Genomic DNA, 16902 nt, shown 5'->3' on the forward strand with positions numbered 1-16902 from the left:
TTGGGTCAATATACAGGGATAGCATACATAGCAGGGAATAAGGATTCAAAGCTTAATATATGAGGTTGTCCACCAATCAATGCCAATTCATGATCAGGGGAAGAAGTGGGGACGTACATGTACACAATGTGATGAGGTTTTCAGTGCCCAGCTATAGCTAGTTGACCTATCATAAAATGTTTCTTTCAAATCTGCTCAGGTATTTCCGAATATGCACTACAGTTATGAAACCATGCTCCCGCTGACGTTCTACCAATTGGCGGGCTGTATTGTATCGTAAACCTGGAATGTTTTTACCACAAACGGCATGTACTGTTGCCATATCAGTCACTGTGAACGTCCACTGAGGCGAACTGGGGTGTGACTCTGACGTCTCATGTTTTGTTTGCACACACAACAACAAATGCTTGAGAAAACTATTAAGGGGTCCGTTAATGTACCTGTATCCGCCTCGTATGATGATAAATCTGTCTTTGAAATGTACCAACAGCGTATTTCTTTTATATACGCGTACTTTGGACCCAAATCACATCCCGCATTTGTTCACAACACAAGAATCTGAGCGCCAGCTGGGCGGATTATTTACAGGTTTCCATAGATACGACGCACAGACCTCTGGGTAATAAACATGGCTACCTTTGGAATAAAGTTTTGAAGAAACCGGATAACCTCGGCGTTGTTCCTTCAGATCTTTGGTGATACTTGAAGCGATGTAAGATGTCTTTGTACTCTGAGACGTACAAGGCACCTAAGGAGCCAGTGATGGCGGAAACACGGACTGTACGCGAGCAGGAGCTCCGTAGGCTGATGGACACTGTACTGGACAAACATCGGGACGACATCTTGACCATCGCGAGCGGTCACCTCAACCACGACAAACTTTACAGACCGCCAGAAAGGGCGACGCACCAACCATGGGTGAGCTCCGGCAAAGCCAACCTCTCCCTACGAGAGCCAAGCGTCATCCCGAAGGGACAGAAAGCTGTACGAATCCAGCGGGAGAAACTACGACAAATGTCGGAAACGGCTCGCCAGTTCAGCATGGGCACGGCGGGGAGTTTACCGGCGACTTCGCTCTTCCCGTCCCCTACCGGGGCCCTCCCCTCCCGTAGCGGTGGCGAACGGAGCCGGACAGTTCTCCCGTCAATCGGGGAGAAGGACAGGAAAGACCACGAACGTCTTACCCAGTCTTACCCCACTCAAAGCCGACAAACATACATCGACGACAACGTGAGAGTCGAGGAGTTAAACATGCCTGAAATGTTACTCCACTCGCCAAGAAGACCAGCAGAACCTAAAACAAAATCGGTAGACTTCGCTCACAAGCTAAGAACTATGAAAGATCGCACCTTCATGCAGTCTTACCTAGCAGGGGTAACTAAGAAGGAGCAGTTCAGTAGACTGAAGGAGTTTGAGAGTGATGTCATGAGAATGGGGGATGCTAACGAGAGGAAAGTCCTGACCGGACAGAAGGCAGTGGATCATCACGAGGCCAAGTTGAACGCGGTAAGTTTATGACAGTAGGACGAGGAAAAACGTACTGATGTGTTTGTTCATCAAAACAAATAGGTTTCTTGCTATGAAATGAGTTTCTTCCTGAAAGGAAGGAGGTTTCTTGATATAAACCTCATTGGTTTCTTTGAACTTAAGATCTTTTCCTTTTCAAATTAATTTCAAACGAGTGGGCTGATGTAAGTGAATGAGCAGACTTTTAGTTCTATAAAATCATGTCCATGATAAAATCATGAAATTAAGTGCTGGCCGCAAAAAAGGAAAATATGATAATTGTCACTAATCAATATCTCTGCACACAAGTATTTTGAATCCGAATTTATTTTAGTAGATATTCTTGATTTTTCCTTTACGCAACAAATGCTGCATTCATGTTTTGTTCTAAAGATTTCTGGTAATAATATTGTTGCCCTCTGACATTGTCTTGTACAGTTCCTTGATGAGCTGGATGCCCGAGGTGACTACAGCCGTCTTCACCGCCTCCAGGCCCATAGGGAAGTGTTGGACGACTTGTGTGAGGAGTCTCCAGTATTTGGGGACCTTCTGAACAAAATTAAGGTGAGGTTTTTAAGTTGATAGTGATACGAATAATAAATCTTGAATGGTCTAGCTACCATCAAAACATATATAAGACATAGTTGATAATAGCTGGACTATAGATGAAAACTATGAATTGAACTTTGTAGTATTCTATTGGATTTGGGATTGAGATGGAAAAGGTCATTTGTGTTTTATTGATGTTCTGTGTCATCAGTGACAAAAGATTTGGTCAACCGTGCATGCCATGAAATTATTCAATAAATCAGATCCTATTATACAACTCACTCTCTATTTATTGCCTGTTATTGTTTTGTTTTGTCTTGTTTGTGAACATATTTGCTGCCATACTGTAATCTCCAAACAGATGTAGCAGTCCGGCTTGTTTTGAGCATATGTTTTGTATGTTTTTCTGCAGATAAGGAATTTTTTACTTTAGAACAGATACCCTCCTGTGTCAGAAACGAGCACTCAAAACAAGCCCAGCTTCTACATCTTCTTGGAGATGTACTGTTCTTTAATACAGCTCAAGTTTTGTGTTTTCACATGGAAAGGTTTTCTGTATTAACACTCATGTATTTCCTCCCCTGTAGAAAGAGTATGATGCGTACCTGTCCCACCTGCTGGAGTCTCAGAACCTCCAGCCCAGACTGCTGTACGAACACCTGAGCACCAGCTCAGACAAGAGTCCTGTACCACCTGGGGAGGTGCAGGAGGCCATGCAGCAGGTCAGGACACTGGAGCTGCAAGCTAAGGACCTACTAAGCACCAATGACAGGTCAGTTTATCATTGACCAACCGTATGTCTTATTACAGTTCACTCCTAACCAACCAACCAGCCAACCAACTCACCACCAATGATAGGTCAGTTTACATAATGATTGACTAACCATATGTCTCATTACGGTTTACTCCTAACCAACTCAGCACCAATGACACATCAGTTCACATAATGATTGACCAACCATAAGTCTCATCGTGATTTACTCCTAACCAACTCAGAACCAATGACAGGTCAGTTCATATAAGGATTGACCAACAAACAAGTCTCCTTACAGTTAAGATAAGACTTTCTTCCATGGTCAGATTGGTACATGTTTTTTATCACGGGACAAAACAAGATATTTTTGCACACATTTTGAGTTTACAACTGATGATTTGGTTGCTTTCAAATTTACAAGAGTCATCTAGCTCTGTTTTGATTTAGGTCCATTGTGTTTTCAAGTTATAGGTACATACATGTAAATGCATGTATGCCAGAAACAGTTACTCAGTTCCATGTTAATGATGTAATACACATGTACAATACTGAAACTTCCACCTTTTATTTTCACAGGTTGAGAAACGAACTTCAAGAGGCCAGAGAGAGTCTAGCAGCAGCTGAAGAAGAAGCAAAAGGTAGTGTAGTGCACTTAATCACTAAATATTATCCTTATCAAAGCTGTTCTATTGGCAATCTATTAGGCTAGTAGAGAATGGCATTAGAGATGAACAAGGGATGCAGGGGCAATGAAAAATTTTTGGATGAACAGCACAGCACAGGCCATATCATAAGATATGATTTTCAATCATCAATACAATGTCTTATAAATAGCAATCAACCCTTTCCCTTTTCCTTTCCCTCCCATGTAGAACCCAAGTCCAAGCTGTTTGTGTACAAAGAGAGTCCACCGAAGGAGATAGATGAACAGATCAGGGATCTATACGCAGAGATTCTGGACAATCTGGATGAGATGGAGGCCATCAGACACAACCTGCAGGAGGAGTTTGTTCCTCTTCAGGTCTGTCAGAATCTGGACCACCAACTCAAAGAGACTGAGGTAAGGTATCATAGATCTTTAAGGTTATATTGACAAAGCTGAACTTTGTCTTCAAGGTTGTAAATAAAGTAAAGCAGGCATCCTCAATTGAGGTTAAGCATGATGCTTTTTCAAGTAGCTTAGGTGGTAGTGCAATGCGGCTTTGCTACGGCTCGCGTTTTTGGCCAAGCACACCGGGTCACCCCTACTCTTCTCGATAAGTGTGTTAGGTTCTTTTACAAGCAGAGGTTTGGCGCTTGAGGCTTACGCCCAAAGCTCCCTCATACACGGGGCTGCCGGCTTTACGTCACCATCCAAAATGACGAATGCAATCCGTTGATTGAGATGAATTAAAGACTAACAGATGACCCTGAAGTTGCCAAATCCAAAAAAATTTTTACAAATACTTCATTAAGTTTTAGAGCGATGAAAATATTTAAGTTATCATAAATTTTTATTGTGGCTTATACAAACATGTCATTTTTCTTTCAGATTGACATCCAAAGGATATTGAAACAGAACGAGTACTTGGAGAAGCAAGTTCAGGTAATATATATTCACTGAATTTAGTTTTGTTGTATTGTTCTGAAGCTACATAATCTCTATTGCAAAAAAATCAGGTGCACAGAAAGAATTTTGGCTGCACCGCATAGAATAGAGCTGAATGTGAGCAAAACATATTCAAGTTTAATGCTCTTAAGAACTTCATTCTTGAATTCTATAGCTTAAACTTTGGAATTTCAAACAAGTTATGCATCAAAGTGCAACAAAGGCTATATTACTTTTTCAGATATTTGAATTTCAAGCATGTTTTGTATACCAGTGTACAATAGTACCTCTACCCTATAGCCTACCAAAATATCTAGTTGCACTGGTGCACCCAGTCAAAAATTAGGTGCACAGGTCCAATTAAGGGTGCACATGCACTCAGTATTTCGAGCCCTGCTATAGTATAGGTCCTTCCTTTTGTTTACTCCAAGATTTGAATCTTTAACGAAACTGAAACTTCTAGACTAAAGTGTGCATCTTTCACACCCAGGGGTTCATCTAAATCAGGAAAGAGGGGCGCTGCGCCCTCTTGTTTCAGCCGGGCACCCCCTTGTCAAATTCAGACTCTAGTTTAATACTAGTATCCAGCATACAGCCTTCACTCAGCAATGAGTCTTCCATAAATACATAGAATTCGCTCCCTCGCCTGGGTGTGCTCCCTCTTTTTCAATTTTTCTAGAAAAACCCCTGACACCTATCCTATGATATATTTGCAGGACTTGGAAGAAGAACTAGAGGACTATCTAGAGGGGGAAGATGTTCCACAAAGGGATGCGAGGTGAGATACTTTTGTCTACAATTGAGTCATGTCTCTAAGTGTGTCTTTGTATCATCTGATACAGCATGTAACAAATATGATGGAGAAATGATAGAAATTTCTGTCATAAATCTCAGGTTTTACAATTCCATTTCATATATAGAGAGGATTCAGACAAGTCATATACTATTTATGCATGGTGATGAAAAATATCATTACGAGTCAATAGTTTATGTATTTTCTCTCCATGTTTTAGGAAACTTTGGAGGAACATCAACATAGACAAGGTTCTCAGCCTGGGGAAAATGGACTATTAGTCATAGCTGTCAATCTCTATTGCAGTGGAATGGACCGATGGCACCAATGATGCCAAAAACCTTCTTTGTAAAAGGAATGGTTTGCTAACTCATCGTGAAATATTTGTAAATAAAACTTGTCAGCAAAAATATAATTTGTAACGTCCTGCTTTAGGAGATCTTATCTTCATGGTGAAACCTGAATAAAGCTACCAGCTGAAATTGAACTACAAACAGTATAATACCTCAATACATACACACTAGCTTGTGGGCCTGAAAAAGGCTGTTTACTACTGTTTTTGTCTACAAGCAATGTTCAATGGTGTTAATTCATTAAGAGAGATTACTTGTCACATTATTTCACATGCCAGACACGTATAAGAAAAGTCAAACTTCTCAAATGAGATTCTTCCTTTATTTCATACGTAAGTTATGTTGTCATTCAGCAATGAACATGATTAACAATTACATTGTTCTTTATTGCAGTGTGATATCAATATTATGTTACATATTGATCTGTTTTCATTCTGCAGTGTTTTCCTTTTTGATAGAAAAGAAATTTTTTCACAGGCTACCCTTTGCCTACAATAGATCAATATTCCTGAAACAGCTGTTGCTCTAATTAACTTGAGAAATATCTACAAAGAAGTCTGGTTTCCCATTTTGCTAGTGTTTTCAGTTTAAAATAAGTGAACACAACAGTGTAAATACATGTACAAAAAGTTATAGCAATGTAAAGTGTTTTTGTGAAAGAGTTTGATAAAGAGAGTGCTCCATAAAAGGAAGCAATATGTGAAGTATAGTACAATACATATGATTGACGCATCTTTGAGACTTTGCCTGATTTCTTACAAACTTGTTGCTAATAATCTCTGAAACAATACTAGTATTAGGTGCGACAGAATAAAAGTAAGATTTGTCCATAAATTGTCCCTGTCTCTGTGCACGACATGATGGAATGGGGAAGGAAGATAGAAAATAATGTCTAGGCGACATTAACATAAGTCGACTCATCAAAAGCCTTCCTGGCTTTCTTTAGTTCCTCGTTCATGGTTAACAAGTCCTTCACTCGTGCGTATTTCCTTGGGTCTTTCCTGATAAGGAATACTATATCCTCCACCTGAACTCTCCCTGGTCTTCCGACCTCCATGGCCTTGTGTGTCTGTGAAATATTACAAGTAAAATCATTAAGACGACTTGGATGTTGACTTTCTTGGGCCTAAGATCACAGCTCTTCTTGATGTATATACTAACACATCAACAACAACATCGTTGATAAATTTCAATACTAGGATTATCCATAATATCTACCATTAGACTTAATCATAATCTTTCTTTTAACAACTTCTACATGCACGCTTATCTAAGAAATACACAAATACCACAATATATGAGTACTTCATTTTCTTCACTTCTGGACAAGTTGAAACAGCATGCTGAGAGTGACAGGTCAAGATCAAAAAGCAAAACGAAAAGCACAAACAGTAGCAGACACAAAACTCTAGAATCAAAAGTCAAACTGACCGTCTCTGTGATAAACTCGATGACCAGGTCCTCCAGTAAGTCTACAGACTCAGCATAAGGGTTCTGGTCATCTCCAAATCCGTACATCATACAGCGTACTGTGAAAATAAGCAGTGTCATGTACTCTCGAGTAATGTACACACAGGTTATGGGGATAAGGAGAGACTAATGCTGATATGTAGTTTATGTACTATATATATAGCCACTTTACTTTTAGCCTTGGTACTAAGTAAAGGCAGTACCCAATGAGTTTCTTTTTAACCTCCTTGGCAGTACCTAATCTCTAAGCAGATGTTGGGGTGAGGAATTGTTCAGTTTCAGTGGCAAAGTCCTGCACCCAGTCAGAAAACAGGATTTCCAGTTGTATCTTTATATGTTCCTGAAATCTTCAAGCAGATCTATCAGTAAGACATAATTTGGGCCGAATACTGTTGGATACTGTTTGGCCTATAGATACTGTCTAACCACCGACAGACCTGCTTGGAGATATGACTGTTTCTGTACTAGTAACATAATAGTGATGGCAGTCTATACAGAAGTATTGAGTGGAAATATTTAAAAAGTGAAATATGACTGGGACTGTGGTCTCCATGTTTGAATACTTACATTCCTTCTGAAAGATCCGTTTTTTGCCTCCTGCAGCTGTTGGTGTGTCTTTGGTCTCCTTTTCCTCTGGAGGGTCCTCTTCAAGCTATACATGTAAACAAAAAGGTCAAGCCGATTCAGTACACGGGAACAAAAAATTTTGCTCCGATTTTCATGATGATGCTGGGATGGCGCCTAGATATTTAGCCATAGTCACCGTTTAGCGAAATATCTTAATAACAAACAGTGTCAAGACAGTCTTAAGACATCCCTAGTCTTGTAAGACACCCCAATAATGTCCCAAATATTCAGAAAACTGAGTTTTAAACAGTTACCTCCGCAGGAATGTTTTCATGTTCACCTCCTTCCGCCATGATGATGATGATGATGTACTGCCCCTGAATTATTTCAACCAATCAGCTGTCAGTATTTATCGTTCCCAGGGTACTTTACCTGCTAACCCTGAGTACGAGCTGAAGGTGAAGCTCTGTAGGACATCCAGGTCTTTTGTAACATTTTGGAGCCGATTTGGAAGAAAACTTTGCCAGTTATGTCTGATCCAGCGCCCCCAGAAGGTGTCCAAGAGGCCGGGGAAGGTGAAAAGCCCAAGCTGAAGCCGTGCTGCGCCTGTCCCGAGACGAAGAAGGTCCGAGACGCTTGGTAAGTTCCTGCATAGTCATGCTTGTGCTTACGCAACGTGCTAAAGGCTAAAGCGTCGTCTGCTAAGACGTAACATCAGCATTCTCAAGCTTTTGTTTTCGTCTAACGCTACATTTTTGTGGCAAAAATTATGATTTCATATACCACTGTATCACTTTATCTTGTGGCAGTGCAACGCTGTTATGTTTTTACGACATTCATTTGGCCTCTAGCTCAGCAAGTTTGCACCATGTGATCCGCCCCCCTCCCACCCTTTGAGTGTTGTAACTCTACCTAAATGTCGGCGTGTCTTTAAGACAAAGAGAAGAAGACATCACGAACAAAGGGCGTTTGTCTAGTGACCTCTAGGATCCTACCAACCCCTATATCACTCCCAGACTCAGCTGTTTGTTAGTGTTAGGGAAACGTGATCCGCTATATGATTGACCTACTTTCGCAGGGTCCAGTATTGGTTTTGCACGAAAAATCGATCCCTGGCTTCTTGGTTGAAGTCAAATACAAATAAACGAGCAAAGAATATTTGATTGCCTTATACCCATTGGTTAGGGGTATGTGGATTTTAATTGAGTTATCTTGTAAAGAGCCATTACCATTTGTCTACGTGACAGACATCGACATGACAGCAGCTGCCAGCTGTGACACTGTGAATGCCTATGAAGGTCATTGACCTATTTTAGGTACTAGTAGTTATAGTATATGATTTATATAGCTGTAGCTCATTGCAAATGCTATTGCTACATAATGAAATAGTGACCACAATCTGGGCCAAAAAAATTAATTTCTTAAAAGGTTAACTGTGATAGATATCACCTATTTGATATGACTATTTAAATATGGTACTTGTCTAAATATATATGTCTGGGTCACTAGAAATGCTAACAAGCTAGCTGTAGTTTAAATTGGAATGTCTTGTTTTTAGGACAGTACAATATGTCATGGTGCTACTAAAGGTCACGTTGATAGTTGCTCATTTATGCCCTTGAAATCGATAAAGGGGCCCAGTCATTCATATCATTACACAGTGGCCCACATCTTTTAATTCACTAATTGCAAGAGAATAGAGGCAAGGCCGACAACGGAAGAATTTATTATAAACATATAACTGACTTCATCTTTATTGTACAGCAGGAAAGCCATCAGCTGTTTGCAAAAAAAAAATATATATATACTCGTACTTGATATTACTGTACAGTCAAACCTGCTCAAGAAGACCACTCAAGCACAGTGCACAAGTGGTCTATGTGGACAATAGTCTGTGCCTCAGCTTTGGACTACAATGTCACCCAAGATGCCAAATTGGCATCAAGTCTGCGTCATCATCATCACCTGTGGTGGACATCCAGGTGGTCACTATATAGACAGGATTGTGTCAATGTGTGCCTCCCGCCCCCCCCCCCCCCTAAAAAAGGAGGGGGGGAATCATCTTAAGAAGGAGTCACCAAAAAGTGGTCACATTTGCTAGATGGTCCTTATGAAGAGGTGGTCACTTGTACAGGTTTGACTATCAATTTCATAGATGTGACAGGAGTATTTTGTCTTTACCCGCAGTATCATAGAGAAAGGAGAGGAGAACTGTGGAGACCTCATAGAAGCACACAAAGAGTGCATGAGAAGCCTGGGATTCAACGTCTAGCTGCTAGTCAAGGGACACATACCTTCATCATGGTTTGTGAAAATCCATTTGTCTATATTTATGTTTCGCCAACGAAACATATTGTTTTTGTAAGGTTTCTTCTTCTTCTTCTTCTTCTTCTCCTGTCAAACCTTCAAATCGCTTCTTCTCGGTCGTCCGTTGACCAAATTAGCTGAAATTTGGTATGCAGGTAGAGTACGTGTATACCCCTAGACCCTTTTAAAAATTTTTTGATATAAGTTTTTAAAATGATTTTATGGAGGTTTTTTGGTCATTTTCAGACAAAAGTCGCACATGATGGCCTCCAGTGCCGTGGTGTTGAAACCTGAGGACCTGAAATTTGGTTTAGTTGTCCATTGGATATTTACCCAAAGGACCCCATTATTTTTTTTGGCATACACTACTTCAAAATGATTTATTTTGCAATTGTTTGATGCAATTTTTGGTTATTTTCTGTCGGGGCCAGCAAGAACTAGGTCATACTGTAACATAAGCCCTCCTACACTTCCCAGGTCTGGACCAAGCAGATGTCAGGGGGTACCTGTACTAATGGTATTACAGAAAGTTATATGTACCTTATGTTACATGGTACGGATGTTATATTTGAGATGTAGGTACCTATAGGAAAGGTGACTACACCTGACAATTACTTATGCTAATGAGGACCTAATTCGCATAATGTATGCATAAAGTTGTATGTCCCTTACCGTAAATGCTGCGGATGTCATCTTTGAGATGTAGGTACCTTTAGGAAAGGCGAACACACCAGGCCATAAATTATGCTAATGAGGACCCAATTTGCATAATCGATGCATGAAGTTGTATGCCCCTTACCGTAAAAGCTGCGGATGTCATCTTTGAGATGTAGGTACCTTTCGGAAAGGCGAACACACCTGGCCATAAATTATGCTAATGAGGACCTCATTTGCATGATTTATGCTTAAACTTGTAATTCCCTTACCGGAAAAGCTGCAGATGTCAGATTTGACATGTACGTACCGTTAGCAAAGGTGATCACACCTGGCCATGAATTATGCTAATGAGGACCTCATTTGCATAATTCATGCATAAACTTGTATTACCCTTACCGTGACAGCTGCGGATGTCATCTTTAAGATGTAGGTACCATTAGGAAAGGTGAATGCACCTGGCCAAAAATTATGCTAATGAGGACCCCAGGTTTGTACACACCAGGTTTGTACTGAAGAGTACAAGCTGCATATCCGGACGAATTATATGATCCACTCACACTGGGAAGGACGCCTAGTACTAGTAGTCTTTTTGATAAGTGCGGTGGATTCTTTAACATGCTCGAGGTGTGGCTCTCCTCAAACATGGGACCTCCATTTAAAGTCTTATCCAAGGGACGTCCCAAACCGAAGCTAGGTACTCATTTACACCTGAGTGAAGTGAGGAAAGTCGTGTTAAGTGCCTCTCCCAAGGGAACAACATTGGGGCATATCGGTGGTTTCGAACCCGGGACCTCTCGGCTGTGGGCGAAACACCCTACCGATTGCGCCACACAATGCTTTTAATCATTCCTAAGAATACACTGTACTATGGATTTTTCTGGTACTTGTCTGGCATAGGCTATTTAGTAGACCTTATTCATGGCTATAACATTGTGTTTTCTTTCCAGAGTTTTGCAGTGCAATTGTACAGAAGAGCTGGCAACTTTTGACTGGAGACTGTCATCAGCAATTGATGTGCATGGCTGTCCAAGAGAAAGTTCTACTTATTATGATTGTGAAGTGAAGCTGTGATGAGGAATACAGAGGAAATTTTCTTCCATATGTAGACTGACCTTTTCAATGAATTTTTTTGGATTTAGAATGATCTTATGAATGGGAATATTAAAGTTGTAGGATGCATGTGCTAGCTAGTTTTACTTCTTGGTGGATTAGATAATTGACAGTGAACCAAAAGCAATATGGTAAAACTTACTATTCAAGATGATACATACAGTTTGGGCATTTTGATGTCAACAATTAAGAAATCAAGATGGATAATGAAAACTCTATGCCGTGTGCTTTTGTAAAAGGGAGTAAGCTCAGTTATCATTTTATCTAGCATGAAAGAAAAACACCAGTAATTTGGATGATATCTTTGGAATTTGTGGCAGGCCCCAAAATAAATGTCATCTCAGGCAGTTGTTTAAAATAGTACTTTGAAAACATAACCTGTTTCTATGTTTTTTTACAACAGCATGTACATGTACAAGAAGCATAGGCGTTTATTCTGAATACATACCTCATACAACAGGAACATATATTCACCATACATGTAAAACACAAGTTGTCTCTTAACTATACCAAGTTGTCTCTTATTAGTAAGTATTCTAAGATTAAAGACAAGCTGTACAAATGCTTCCATTTGTGATGATAGTAATAAAGATATTCTGACACTCTTGACTCTTCTTGCAATGGTATGTTATGTGAGTAAAAAAAGGAGTATTTGATTTTCAAGCAATGGCTATAAGCTTGTATATACATGATTACATTTCTGTACTGAGCTGCATTCATAAACATAAGTTGCAAAAACAAAATTTGTAAAAGTTTAAGATGTCACATCAATTGCTTAACACAACAAAATATAAAGACTGAGTACAAATGTGGTGACGCATGTAATCTATGAACTAAATTATACACACTAAGATTACCATCACTACTCAACTCTATCCTTGAAGCTGTGCAATTACATGATCCACTATTTACAAGGCATTGTATACAGTCAAGTCATTATCCATTAAGTACATGTGGTTCCTTTTTCCTATATGAGTACCAGGATTTCTCATGATCAGGGGTGCTTCTTCTATTTTAGATCACTCTGAATGCAAGAGCAGTCATTTTTATGTCACTTAAAGAAAAGCTACACAAAAAATTGAAAATCCTTCTATGCTATGCTTGATATATTCCAAAGTCATATTCTTACTTCAAGTTGTTTCACTTAAGCCCGTCATAGTTCTGGGATTTTCCACAACTCATGCCGTGCTGACGCCTTCTCACCTGATAATTGAATTATATGACGTCAGTGTTTCAAATTTTTCACCTGATGATTGAATTTTAGAACACTGACGTCATATAATACAATCATCAGGTGAAAAATTTGAAACGCTGACGTCATATAATTCAATTATCAGGTGAGAAGGCGTCAGCACGGAATAAGTTGCAAACTGTGGAAAATCCCAGAACTATGACGGACTTATGTGAAAAAAACTTGAAGTAAGAATTTGACTTTGGAATATATTAAGCATAGCATAGAAAGATTTTCAATTTTTTGTGTAGCTTTCCTTTAAGTAACCTATTGATTGGTATGCTGCAGTCAATGGTGCTGAAGTAGCTGTAGGCTAGCAAGGGTTACAAGATGAAAACGTCTTCAAATAAAATAACAGTTTCATCAAATTAGATGACATTGTATGTTAAATATCACTTATCCACAAAGTCAAATATCAGAAAAATACACATCTATCATGCAACAACATAAACCTTTATTTTTCAAATCAACAGGAACCAGTGAAATAGAAATCTCTTGTCATAACTTTTGTTTTAAATACACTTGCTTTGTGAACTGGGGAAAAAATGGTGAATATTACCTAGTGCTGTAAATAGGTGCAAACGTTTTTCTAACCCTTGAACCTTTTTAAATGTTTAATCGGTGACATCATGGATTTACCACATGCAAGCACAACTGGCCTTTCTACTGCATACTTTCCCACAAGATGAGAACATGTACAATGCCATGCAGTAGATGTGAATGACCCAAAAGAATATGCAACTTAGTATATGTGCATATAGTATAAAGAACATGAGGGTATACTATTATTCTTGTGACATAAGGTTCTTCCGAGTCTCCATACATTTCGTGTACATGTTATGTATATATTGTACTATGTGACAGGTGAAGGAGACCTTTTGTCTCCTACATCCTGTATCTTCTGTGCCTCCCTTTCCGTGTTCCTGTGTTTTCTGTCATTTCTTTCCTCACTTCTGTCCCTATCTCGCTTTCTTTCTCTTTCACGATATCTCTCCCTATCTCTGTCTCTATCCCTGTCCCTACCTCTTACCCTATCCTCATATCCACCTCTTTCCATACCCCTCTCTCTATCCCTATCCATGGTTCTCTCCCTATCTCTGTCTCTATCCCCGTGCCTATCTCTGTATCTCTCATACTCTCTACTTCTATCCTTATCCCTCCCCCTATCATATCCCCTCCTCTCTTTCTCTTCTCTCATTCTTTCATACGGATCTCTGGTGTCCTCTGGCTCCTCTTTCAATCTCTTCATCCTTCCCTCTGTTTGAACAGTGATTGGTTTCCTGAAAGGTCTGGCTCTGCCGCCAAACCTCAACTGTCCAGACTCCTTGATTCCCCCCAGCCCGCCCCCTAGTCTTCGTGGAACCCATCCCTTTAGCGTCCGTGCATTTTCCACATCCACAAATATTTCATACTGTTCTAGTTCCATCTTGTAGGACTTTCTGTGAGCGTGCCACATGGATTTTTCATCTGTGTACTCGATGAAGGCATATCGCTTGGAGTAGCCTGTCACAATGTCTCGGATGAGTCTGATTCTGACAATGTCCCCAAATTTGGAGAAGACTTTCTCCAAGGAATCATCAGTTGTCTTGGGGTTGAGGTTGGACACAAACAGGGTACGTCTTGGGTCTCCCTTCACCTGGAAAAATAACATTCATAGCCTCATTAAAATACACTTAACACTGAAGGTATCAACTACTATCTTTTTCTTGCAAATAAATCTCTTACATTACCTGTGCTATATGTAATGCATAGTCACTATTTTCTTTTACCTTAAAATCTTGATAACAATAAACTCAATGACATTTTGCCAAACACTGTGGCCGCTACTAGTATTTCATTATGAAGTGCTATCAATGTAGCACTTATGTGTTATGACACATTCTGAGGCCCTGCTATCTATAAATCATTCAGCTAAAATTGATAACAGGATTATTAGTTATACATTATCCTACTGTATAGTATACTACCAGAAGACCATGGCTTGAAATGGAAAAACACTCATAACACAAATGTTAGTATCTGCATAATGTTCAATATCATATCCTGCTGACAAAATTTCATTTTAAACAGACTCTACGGTATGCTGAAACATTACCTGTTTGTTAGGTTTGTACTTCGCATCCATGGCCCTGATCACAGCCCTGTCATGAGGGTCAAGGTCAGTGCCGTCGATACTGCCTGCCCTCAGGGGGTTATACACCCTGGCGATGGGTGACCACACCCAGCTGGACTGGTCATCCATGGTGAACTGGAATAATACAGAAACAATTTCCATACAGTACTGACTTGAGTCACCTGACACTGCTTGGATTTCATTTTTTGCATGCCACATACATAAAGATACTGATTATCCTCCATACCATCCCCCAGTCACTGAGTGGAATACCCGCCTGACTCGGTTGTGACAGCTCGACTCGGTTGTGACAGCTCCCACCATTGAGTCATTCCGAGACAGGCACTAGGCCTACCCACCCTAGACCCGATACACACTGGGAAAATTTTCTGGAAAATGCCAGACGTACGTGGCGCGGGGCCCGTTCACACCCATGAAAAAAGGTGATGTACGTCATTGTTGTACGTCCAGAAAATTTTCCCAGTGTGTATCGGGTTGTAGCCTGAAGTCTCAACTCCTCCCCCCTACTCCTACCTAAGGGGGTATACTTCATAAGTGAAGTGAAGTGAACTTTATTGCACAACAATCGTACATGGTACAATGTATGGCATGATATCAACAATACTACAAGGTTAATCTATCCTACAATGAAGGCATATCTCTTGGATGTAGCCACACCAGATTTTTGTTCTGGGAAGCACAGTTGGTTCTCTGTTAAGAGTCAACTTGCAAAGCTTTCATTGAGAAGTTCGGCTTCGGTTTGTATTGGACGTCTTTTAAGGCGTTTTTGTTTGGGTTTCTATTTTGTATACTTTGTACACAAAGAAAAGCTGATAAAATAGAAGAATGTCAGACAAAAACGTCAAAAAAGACGTTCAAGGTTCAAAACAAAGCCCAAGCCTAACCTCTGATTTGAAAGTAGTATTGCTGTACTTACAAGAAACCAATAGCATTTTGATGAAGCATCGAAGGCGACATATAAATTTCCTAGCTTCAGTGTTGAACTTAATCCAAATTCAATTTCGACATTGAATTTGAACGACCGTAACTGGCTAACTTTTCTGTAAAATCTGATCAATTGTCTGTCAGAATAACTCTTGTACCACGTAAATGAGTTCAGTAACAAAGAACTTGAAATATTTTCCAAAATAAAGTTTCACCGTGGTGTTCCATGAACTGAACATCTCACATCTCATTCAGACAAATTTCTGCCCTCCCCCACTCACATAAAACGGCATAGATAATAACGGTACAACAGTAGTTACGACAGTAAAATAGGTTGTAGACTTTAAAGATTACCTTTGGAAGATTTTCTATGAGCCTTTAAGTATGTGGGTGCCGCAGTAAGGTTGAAAATCGGGATGAAACACACTCAAATCTGCACGCAAACTAAAATCTTTTCACTTTCCGCCATGATGGATTTTGCCACTATCTCCGTGGGGGCGTGAACTATTGAATAAAAAGTTTCGATATCATTTCAAGATTCTAAAAGAGCAAAATGTACTCAAATCTGACTAATCATTAATTCAACATATGAAATATGATTCCTTGTTTGTTTGTTAATATTGATGTTGTAACTGAGTTGAATAAAATCTTTCACAATGCGAAATGAATGGTCTATTCCGAGATAACGCATTAAAATAGCAAACTATTTGTAGCAGCGTCAAACAGGTTGCATGTCATGATGTTTTTCGTCAATTATCGTATAAAGAGATTAAGAACATTTTGTAAATACAATTTTGATAATAGAATGTTAATTTTCTTCGTTGTTGAGGTACGTTTATTTTCAAAATAGCATGATAAAAATTTTCTTATAATGATTTTGCGAATACGCTGCTAGTTTTACAGTTAGGGTTTGGGAAGCCAAAACAAGAGTAGAGTAGAGTAGAGTAGAATTTTCGGTC

General features: G+C 39.6%; 3 protein-coding genes and 1 long non-coding RNA gene across 4 annotated transcripts in view; 1 reads left to right on the top strand and 3 right to left on the bottom strand.

Moving 5' to 3' along the window:
* Positions 1-16902, bottom strand: part of LOC136436720 (uncharacterized) — a 72765-nt gene that overhangs the window by 38092 nt on the left and 17771 nt on the right. The gene's annotated exons all lie outside the window — the stretch shown is intronic.
* LOC136436652 (uncharacterized protein C6orf118-like) lies at positions 597-6277 on the top strand. Its single transcript, XM_066430820.1, has 8 exons — positions 597-1506; positions 1945-2070; positions 2643-2827; positions 3386-3447; positions 3682-3869; positions 4341-4394; positions 5114-5175; positions 5411-6277. The coding sequence occupies exons 1-8, from the start codon at positions 718-720 to the stop codon at positions 5469-5471; spliced, it is 1527 nt and encodes a 508-aa protein (XP_066286917.1). The 5' UTR covers positions 597-717; the 3' UTR covers positions 5472-6277.
* Positions 5849-8237, bottom strand: LOC136436690 (transcription initiation factor TFIID subunit 13-like). Its single transcript, XM_066430895.1, has 4 exons — positions 7895-8237; positions 7581-7665; positions 6975-7072; positions 5849-6612 (listed from the first exon to the last, which is right to left on the bottom strand). The coding sequence occupies exons 1-4, from the start codon at positions 7931-7933 to the stop codon at positions 6436-6438; spliced, it is 399 nt and encodes a 132-aa protein (XP_066286992.1). The 5' UTR covers positions 7934-8237; the 3' UTR covers positions 5849-6435.
* Positions 11890-16855, bottom strand: LOC136436685 (U11/U12 small nuclear ribonucleoprotein 35 kDa protein-like). The gene is made up of 3 exons (XM_066430881.1): positions 16298-16855; positions 14981-15133; positions 11890-14521 (listed from the first exon to the last, which is right to left on the bottom strand). Exons 2-3 carry the CDS (start codon positions 15125-15127, stop codon positions 13739-13741), a joined length of 930 nt encoding a protein of 309 aa, XP_066286978.1. The 5' UTR covers positions 15128-15133; positions 16298-16855; the 3' UTR covers positions 11890-13738.

This window comes from Branchiostoma lanceolatum, chromosome 1 (genome assembly GCF_035083965.1).
Source record: "Branchiostoma lanceolatum isolate klBraLanc5 chromosome 1, klBraLanc5.hap2, whole genome shotgun sequence".
Lineage (NCBI taxonomy): Eukaryota > Metazoa > Chordata > Leptocardii > Amphioxiformes > Branchiostomatidae > Branchiostoma > Branchiostoma lanceolatum.

Excerpts from the sequence above, each read along its gene's own strand:
- LOC136436652 (XM_066430820.1), top strand. The coding sequence starts at position 718 with ATGTCTTTGTACTCTGAGACGTACAAGGCACCTAAGGAGCCAGTGATG. Across the intron at positions 1,507-1,944 it reads ACGAGGCCAAGTTGAACGCG|TTCCTTGATGAGCTGGATGC; the intron begins GTAAGTTTATGA and ends TGTCTTGTACAG. Across the intron at positions 2,828-3,385 it reads CTACTAAGCACCAATGACAG|GTTGAGAAACGAACTTCAAG; the intron begins GTCAGTTTATCA and ends TTATTTTCACAG.
- LOC136436690 (XM_066430895.1), bottom strand. The coding sequence starts at position 7,933 with ATGGCGGAAGGAGGTGAACATGAAAACATTCCTGCGGAG. Across the intron at positions 7,666-7,894 it reads ATGAAAACATTCCTGCGGAG|CTTGAAGAGGACCCTCCAGA; the intron begins GTAACTGTTTAA and ends TTACATGTATAG. Across the intron at positions 6,613-6,974 it reads TCGAGTTTATCACAGAGACG|ACACACAAGGCCATGGAGGT; the intron begins GTCAGTTTGACT and ends AATATTTCACAG.
- LOC136436685 (XM_066430881.1), bottom strand. The coding sequence starts at position 15,127 with ATGGATGACCAGTCCAGCTGGGTGTGGTCACCCATCGCCAGGGTGTAT. Across the intron at positions 14,522-14,980 it reads AGTACAAACCTAACAAACAG|GTGAAGGGAGACCCAAGACG; the intron begins GTAATGTTTCAG and ends TTATTTTTCCAG.